Raw genomic sequence first — 9316 nt, 5'->3', positions numbered from 1 at the left:
GTGAATACATACCTTGCATCTGCAATTCTTGTGCAAGAAGATGATTGGCAAGAGATGAGATTGAATGTTGATTTTCTATGAAATTAGTTTCTGCAATGATGATTGTACCAAACAAAGACAAATTTTCTAATTTACTATTAGATAGTGAAATTCCACCCAGGATTTCAAAGGGGAAGGGGAAATTTTGTTGTACGATCAAATCTCTCTAAATTAATGACAGCATATCAATATTAGAGTTTAACACTTGGGAGGTTATTTTGGACTTTTCAATTTTTAATTTTTCGACCGAGGCAAATTTTGCCATCTCTGCAAAGTTTTAAAAAAATGGTAATCATAAATGCATTATTTTTTATTTTTGCTAAACTTTCAATCCTCCCTAATAAATTCCGTTTCTTCTGTTGCTCATATTGATAGCAAAAAGACTTTCAAGTACTTGAAAAAAGACGACCAAAAATTTCATAAAAGAAGAAAAGAAACTGAAATTGTGTAAAAAAATCTTACTTGCTGCTGTAAAAGTTGATTTAGAGAGACTATAGTTCATATCCCAACAGATAGAAAGCCTAATTTTTATCTCAAAATGCAAACCAATAACTAATCTACACTGAAGAAGAGGCTCATTTCGTTATGATAGTTTACAAATACTGAGTTTGAATAAAGAAAAATCAAATAAGCTTCTTTTTCTCAAAAAAGGTCTTCAAGTGCCATATTTGCAATCCAGCCACCGATAAGCAAACAAAAAGCGAGAGCAAACTCAACCATGCCATCTTTGTGTTTGTACTTCTGTTCAGATCTTGCATCTCTTCCTCCCTACAATCACATATTGTTCAAAATTTTCAGACCAACAAAGAGAACAACCATGTAGAAGGCTGGCAAACATAACTAACAAAATCGGGTCGGTTGGGGTCGAACAGGATAAAAAATAAGTAATACCAATTCCTTAAAATAGGAGAATGAACTGGGTGGGGGCAAAGAGTGGGGGAGAGCTTTGTTCTGTTTTACCTTTCTCGGAGATAATACATTTCTTCTTGAATAGAATTGGCAGTTTCAAATAACTTCTGCACCTCCAATTCCATAACCTGGCATTGTAAGCGAATCATTAATGGCATAGTGCATGAGATTGGGAAAGTAGCTCAAAGAAGGTATTACAGCAATTTATTAGAATTGAAGTAAAAAACATGCATTGAGTCTCAAGTGAACTTGTATTCCAGTGAGTCCAAGCCTCGACAAATGCGGAACAGGTGGCACAACAACGTGTCATTGAAGCAAAATTATGAATGCAGTCAAGAAATTAGTTGGCCATTATAATTCAGTTCATCCCCTCTTTATTTATGTTTCGAATTTTTTTTTTTTTTTTTTGGAAAAGGATACAGAACTTATCATTGAGGGAAATGAAAAGAGAATAATGCTAAAAAAAATACTAAGATAAGAATAACAAACCGAGATAGAGAAACGAAAAAGAGAGAACAAAGGAAAAACACAAAGGAACAACACCAAGCGAAAAGGTATAAAGCTAAACAAAATACGAAATAGGTGAAATAAAAATATCCCAGCTTCAATAAATATCATAACCCACCAAATGACTTTGGAAGAGAACACCAACTAGAAGCTTTAAGACAGCTGAATCTAATCTCTCATGATAAGAAAGATAAAAACTTTGAAATACTCTCTAATTTCTTTCAAACCATAATTTAGAAAGAAGAGCTTTAACTTTGTTAATTCATAGAAGATTTGCATAGAAGCCAAAGTAGGGCGAGACAAAATTTGAGAAACATTTTCTCTCAAATTATTTGAGAATACCCATTGAATGTTGAATAAACTGAGAAACTTGCCCCAACAAGAAGCATAAGAACATTAAAAAATATATATATATGATGGAGATACTGTTGGGTTCTCCTTTCCTACAACAAATAACCTAACAAAATACACAAGGAAGAAAACAAGAAGAAACAGAGTAATGTGGCTAAGATATATTTACTTATAAACATCCTCCATAGAGCATTCAACAGTCATCGGAATGGCAAAAGAACATTCCCCAAAAACTAGCAGACACCCCCTCCTTAAAGAAGACAAAATGATTAAGCAAAAATAGGAAAAAAATCAACCAGCACATTAGAGAGAGCTGGTGGTCCTCTCCTGCAAGAGCCACACTTAGCCTTTACCCAAAATATTCCCTAATGCTTCCCTTCCCCCCTGCTGCCCTTTTTATAACCGTTTTGTGGTCCCTAACTGTTTGTTTCTCCTTCTGCCACCTTAGCTGGTTGGTCATTTCCCTTCTTACCCCTGCATTTATATGCGTAGATAATTTGAGGTTTAACAATACCGCCTCTCTCGAAATGCACCTTGTCCTCAAGGTGGAAGTGAGGAAATTGTTGATTCATTAAGTGGATTGCTTCCCATGTAGCTTCATTCTCAGATAGTTCCTTCCATTTCACGAGCCATTCGTTGGTTGCTAGTTCCCCATTCCATCTCACCCCTAAGACTGTTTCTGGTGTGGTTTGCAACTCAAACTCTTCTGTTAAAGCTGGAGGGTGTTGTTGATGGCCTTGTCCCAACTTCTTTTTCAGTTGAGATATGTGAAATACATTGTGAATCGCGGCTTCAGGAGGTAAAGCCAATTTATAAGCCACTTCTCCAAAGCCACTTCTCCAATATTTTCGAGGATTTGATATGGTCCATAGAACCTAGGTGACAATTTCTCACTTCTTTTCTTTGCTATAGATCCTGTCTATAGGGGCACAACTTCAAATAAACCTCATCTCCAATTTCAAAGTTCAATTCTCTTTGATGTTTATCAGCTTGCTTCTTCATACGATTTTCGACCAGCGCCAAATTTTTCTTTAAGACATTAAGTGCCAAATCTCTTTCTTCCAGCTGCTGCTCGACCGAATTATTGGTGGTTTTCCTATCTCCATACGAAACTAGAGGAGGAGGTGGCCTCCTATAAACCGCTTGGTAGGGGGGTGGTCTTTATAGATATGTAGAATGTGGTATTGTACCACAATTTTGGGACCATTTAGAACCATTCTTCTAACCTCAAGGACTAAAAGTGTTCATTTTGAAGCTTAAGGGACCAAATAGACACCAACCCCAAACTTGAGAGACCAAAGTGTATTTTTCCCTTTCCTTTTTTTTATATATAAGAGAAACAAGAAACCATTTCATTCCGAGAAAAGTTTTTTTTTTTTTTAAAAAAAAAAAAATAGAAAAGAAAAGAAAGAAGACTAACAAAGTGACAAGGAGTCTCATCCCTCACGAGACGAGATTACAAAAACATCTTCCAACCTAGGTTAAAGGTGAAAGTAGTCATGGACTGCACAAACTCACAAAAATAAACAAATGAATTGATCTCATCTTTAAGATTCAGTCATTCCTTTCCTTCCAAATTAATCACAAATAGCTTTAGTCACGTTAGACCATAGCACCTTCGTTTCATCTCAAAGCCCCCAACCATTGAGGACTCCACCAGCCAATTGTATAAGGAACAAGGATTACACCACAAAAGACCAAACAAATTACCAAAAAACAATCTCGAACTCTACTACTAAAGTCACTAAAAAGAAGGAGATGAGACAAAGACTCCAATGATTGTATAGCACACATGTTTCAAGATAACTGAAAATAGAGAAACCTTCTTTGCAACTTGTGTAAAGTATTGATGCTACAGTGAGCCACAGACGATAAGAAAAATTTCACCCTTTTAGAGGCAACCTGTTCCCAAATTTTCATACGCACCTTTTCTCAACAACCTGTATTTATCCACCAGATTACAATAGGTAGAAGTAGAATTGCTGCAATGACTTCTGTCGCAAAAGCCCACAACCAAATGATATTCATAGTGTACCAATCTAAGATTAAATATTTGTAATAATTAGTAATGAACCGAGGCAAATTCACCTAAGTAATCCAAAAGACCTCTCAATCTCGATTTCTTGCAATGAAGCACATTTTAACATCAAATTCTCTTGAACTAACAAGATTTAGGCTAGAAAAGATAGCTCTTTTACGGAGATATCAAGAACTGAAGTTAACTTTCTTTTCTAACCAAATCAGAAAAGAAAGAGGCAAAACAGCCCCATTCTTCCAACTTCCTATTGAACAAGCCATTTCTCAACTCTAGTTCTAGTTATCAGTCGTCAGGGTTTCAACATTGTTAAATTGAGATATTCGAGAAATTCTGAAAATTAAGGGAAATGTCACCCATAACGGCTGGTTCCCTAACCAAATGTCATTCCAAAAAAGTGTTTCACTACCAGCCCACCTTATACCTGATACTTAGCAAAAGAAAGAAAAAGAAAAAAAAAACATGTTAAGCTTTGCAATCTCCTTCCATGGGCTGCAAGACTCTTTCCAGTTTTTGTACGTTATGAATATGAATCTTTCGAAGAGTCAAACCTTATCTGCCCTTCACAACCTTCCTCCACAGGATTATTTTCATGCTCAAAACACCACAACAATTGGAAAGAAAGGAGAAATTATTCGCGCAAAGATTTTCCACACCCAAACCTCCGAAAGAGCAAGGAGACTCGACTTTATCCCGTTCAACTAAGGGACACTCTTTGCTACTGCCAGCACCTTTCCACAAAAAATTCCTGAACACTTTCTCAATGTTTTTACACACTGAAATTGGGATTCTGAGTATGGACAAATAATAATAATGAATACCACGAAGAAGTGCATTTATCAAAATACCCTACCTCCGTTGGCAATTGTAAAATCACTCCAATTCAAGTTCACCTCTAATTTGATCATAAACCAGATCCCAAAAGGAGTTCACTTTGCAGTACACAATAATTACCCATGACTCTTGATTGGTATGGTACTTTTGAACTCTACTCAATTTGTGTCATATGAATAAAGATATACCGGTTACTTGAAACTCATAATCTTCTAAAAAGTGTAGGACTTTAATAGCAAAAAACAATGGTGCCAGGCCTCCTTAGCCCTTGTCAAGTGAATTGTTAAAATTGGTTCAGAGTTAACATTTGTTTGTAAGAGAAAACCTGAAAATGAGATTGTTGGTGAAAAAATACTGAGAAAATTTGGTTAGTGAAAACTTTGTCCAGGATGTTGTCTCATGCTCTCCACTACAGCTTTTTCTAACCTGCCTAACTTAATTATATGACTTCTTTCAACCTACAAAGAAAAATGGCAAAAAGTTTATAGAGAAAAATGAAAACTTCAGTGGAAAAAGCGAAAGAAAAAGTTGAGTCATCCTACTAATTTAAAGATCTCTTCTATTATTCTGGGAAAAGGTTGATAAGGCATCCCGAACTAAATCCTGTAGCCAAAATGAGCTTGGAAGTACCAAAGGAAATCACAAACATCCATGGGAAGAAGAACTTCAGGTTCCGTTTGTGCCCTTTCTGATATGGAAAGGATGGATGTAGTTGCCCTCCTTTCTCTTCTTGAGAGTCACCCCTTTCACCTTGGGAGGAGAGATGTGAGAGTTTGGAACCCTATTCCTTTGGAAGGGTTCTCGTGTAAATCTTTTTTTCAATGTTTGGTTAACCCTTCTCCTGTGGGTGAGTCTATCTTCTCATCGTTGTGGAGGATCAAGATTCCTAGAAAGGTGAGATTCTTTACCTGACAAGTTCTCCACAACCATATTAGTACGTTGGATAGGCTTGATAGGAAGATGTCGTCGTTGGTTGGTCCTTTTTGTTGCATTCTTTGCAGGAAAATGGAGGAATACTTGGACCATATTCTTTGGCACAGTGATTTTGCGAGCTTGGTCTAGGGTTCTTTTTTCCAGATGTTCAATTTGATGTGTGCCCGTCAAAGAGATGTTAGAGATATGATCGAGGAGTCCATCCTCAATCCGGTGCTTGGGGAGAGAGGTCATTTTCTCTAGCTAGCTAGTGTTTATGCTATTGTTTGGGTGTTGTGGGATGAGAGGAATAGAAGAGTGTTTAGGGGAGTTAAGAGGGATGCTAGAGATATGTGGTCTCTTATTCATTTTCACGATTCTCATTGGGCTTTGATTTCAATGGTTTTTTGTAATTATCCTATGAACACGATTTTGTATAGTTGGAATCCCTTGTAGAGGAATTCCCCTTTTTTGTGGGCTTGGTTTTTGTATGCCCGTGTATTCTTTCATTTTTTCACAATGAAAGTTGTTGTTCTTATCAAAAAAAGAAGAAAAAAAAAAGAATCTAGAACGGACAACAATCCCTAGTCAAGTGATGCCAAGCCCAAACCTTTCTTCGAGCCTTCAACAACCCTAAGGGTGAGAAATGAAGCCTCAGATATTGTGTTGGAGAGATAGGTGCCTTGCGACAGGTTACCTGCATCTTTGCTATCTCTAGATCTCTAGTCCAAAAGACATCAAACTGAAGCAAGCTAAGGATGAGACAACTAGATTTGGAAGATGGTAGCATGGAGGAACTTTATAGAGAGGGAAATTGAACTCTTGCCTGCTTCTAAATGGGACACGACACAACTAAGTGGAGAGGATAATACAAATAAGACTGGAAGCTTCAATCCATGGACTTTTTCTTTTTTATCCAAGTTAATTGAAAAAAAAAAAGGTTTGTTTGGAAAAAGAAATTTCCACTTCTGCTTGGAGGGGAACTATGAAAGTATATTTGTTTTACTGGACTACGTCATAAGAAGATTAATACTGCTGATGGAATTCAAAAAGGATGCCTAAACTTGATACTAAGTATATGTAACGAAAGACAGCAGCCCACATGGCTCTGGCTCCTACAGTCTGAATTTGAATTGCTGGAACTCCCCACTACAGTGAGTCAACTGTTCTTGATATTTGTTAATTCCACAAAAGAAACATAATTCGATTTCTTTCTGGGTATAGATTTAAAAGAATAACAAAAAACTACATGGTTGAACGAAGTCAACGGTTGTTTAGAGTTTGCGACTTGAAAGGAACTTTAGTTGTTCAATGAAAAGGAATGCCTAAAGGCAGGAAGCTGCTACTAATGCTAGCAAAGAATAGTAAATTCCTTGAATTCGGAAATCAAAGCTTCACAAAGAATTCCAATCTCGGATATACACGCCAATCAAAATCCTCCGAAACTATCAAAAGGTAACAGCAGAAGGAAGTTGAATCTAGAATTGTCATACACAAGCAAAAACTTACTTCGACAGAGCCCTTCTTAGCAACATTGGACCAGTCCTTGGCAGCCACACCCGTCCTCCAATCGAAATCCACCGATAATATGACTTGAGGCTGGTGATCGGGAGCCCAAAAACAGGCCATGAAATCACCCGCCTCCGCAGCAACAAACCCAAATTGCCCCGATTCCACCTTGTCGGAGTAGTGGTAAGTATTCCCAGTGGCCGAAGTCACCTACAGATTCCAAAACCCTAAATTAAGCGTCACTCGCCGATCAAAAACCCGAAAATAAAAAAATAAAAAAATAAATCAAGAGATCCTCCAAAAAAAAAAAGTACCCGAACAATGAGCTTGCGCTCATCAGTCAAGGGCTGGCCTACGTTGGGATTAACAACATGATACTTGCCGACGGTCATGGCGTTCTGCTTAATGTCCTCAGAGATGCATTTGGTGTGGCCGGACTGCAAATCGAATTGAAGAGATTCCGATCCAGAAGAAAGAAATCCAATGAGTAGTAGAAGCTGAAAAGCGGCGAAGAATCGAACCATTCTTGAAAATGGAAGAAAATTTTCAAAGGTAGGACAGAGAAGGAGAGAGACTCGGGATTGTGTGTTTTGAAGAACAATGAAAAACGGAGAGATTTCAATGCCGACCAACGAAATATCTAAAACACCCAAAATTATTATTATTACACGATTACAAATTTTTTACATTTAGCAAACAAAAGTTGTCAAATTAAATTGATGGCGATGACAGTTGCTTCATTCCCATTGGCTGGAACACGTACTCTTCCTTCCTCATATGACCGACACGTGTTACCATCGAACAATGGCATAATTACACATTAGATTTAGGAAAAAATTATTAGGAAAAAGATTCATTCTATTGTCAAACGAAAAAAAAAAAAAATCATACTACTATTGTCAAATCCATGAAATAAATTAATATATCATTCCAGTATATGTCAAATTATAAATGGGAATAATGAATATTATGGTAGCACTATAATTTTTTCCATAAAATTTTTATCATTATGTCTAACATTGCATTTTCTTGTGTGCTTTAAATCTCATTTTGAGATCTCGATTTTGAGATTTGTTTCAATTTAGTTTATGAATTTTTAAAACGTATTAGTTCTTAGACTTTAAAAAAATGTTTGTTTTGATTCTTGTCGAAGTCTAAAATATCGCTCTTATAAAAATGTTAACGTTTCAGATTTAATTATTGCTTAATTAAGCAATTACTGACCATTTTTATTTAATAATAAGAGGGAGTTTGGCTCACCAATTGGAGTTGAGTTAGGTAAAATAACCAATTCAGTGTTTGGGTCATCAACTTCATAAATCACTATTAAATAACTCGACATCACCATCTTCAACGGTGTCTGCTATTGAAATTTGCATATTTATCAATGAAATTCTTTTTCTCTTCTTTCTCTCTGACTCCCTTCAATATTTGCAAATGACTCCACCTATTGGACACTGCCAACGACCAATTTCCGCGACATGCTTCGATGACCACCTCTAATGTCCAACTCTGGCGACCGCCCTCCAACAGTGACCACTTTGGACCCTAAGCATCAACCATCATAACATGATTGATGACACCTCGTTTTGGCGATATGCTTAAACGACCACCTCTACATGACTAACGTCATTGCCGATTATATACTTAAAAAAAATTTGGGCAATGAAAGTGTTTTTAAATACAAAATCGAAATTATTAGTTCTTATAGTGTTTAATAGTTGTCTTATATAGTAATTTAATATTAATATTAACATTTTGAGCATATAGTCAAACCAATCAAACTTGTGTATAAAAACACTTTTGAGAAATATAACCAAGTATGGTTATATTTTTATTTCAAATATTTTTTAAAAAAATATGTTTAAATGCAAATGACATTTTGGAAAACATTTTTTCTTAGGAAATCCAAATAGATTTTAGCTATCCATATACCCACAATCATCATATCTGCAATCATCCTCTTATCTAGCTAGTGTGGGACTTTGATTGCATTCTCAACACCAACATATATGCATAATAAACCATAACCTACAATTTGGTATAAGATGCCATAAAAAGTCCTAAGCCAAGCCCCTTGATAGCCTACTTCTTTAAATTTTGTGCTGATTATACTCATAAATTTCACTAATGCGAAAGTATTTTGTAATTTTGTTGTTTGTATGAAACAATAGTATTTCATATACCTCAAGTATGTACAATAGTTACATGTTAAAAATG

At 36.1% G+C, this 9316-nt stretch overlaps 1 protein-coding gene across 1 annotated transcript; it reads right to left on the bottom strand.

Moving 5' to 3' along the window:
- Nucleotides 1–482: 482 nt before the first annotated feature.
- On the bottom strand, nt 483–7762 carry LOC120079799 (transmembrane emp24 domain-containing protein p24delta9-like). Its single transcript, XM_039034204.1, has 4 exons — nt 7411–7762; nt 7097–7306; nt 1000–1076; nt 483–807 (listed from the first exon to the last, which is right to left on the bottom strand). Exons 1-4 carry the CDS (start codon nt 7618–7620, stop codon nt 663–665), a joined length of 642 nt encoding a protein of 213 aa, XP_038890132.1. The 5' UTR covers nt 7621–7762; the 3' UTR covers nt 483–662.
- Nucleotides 7763–9316: the final 1554 nt, after the last annotated feature.

Source organism: Benincasa hispida, chromosome 6, assembly GCF_009727055.1.
Source record: "Benincasa hispida cultivar B227 chromosome 6, ASM972705v1, whole genome shotgun sequence".
In the NCBI taxonomy this organism is placed as follows: domain Eukaryota; kingdom Viridiplantae; phylum Streptophyta; class Magnoliopsida; order Cucurbitales; family Cucurbitaceae; genus Benincasa; species Benincasa hispida.
The sequence above is the reverse complement of the archived record's forward strand: the minus strand, read 5'-3'. Positions and strand labels throughout refer to the sequence as shown.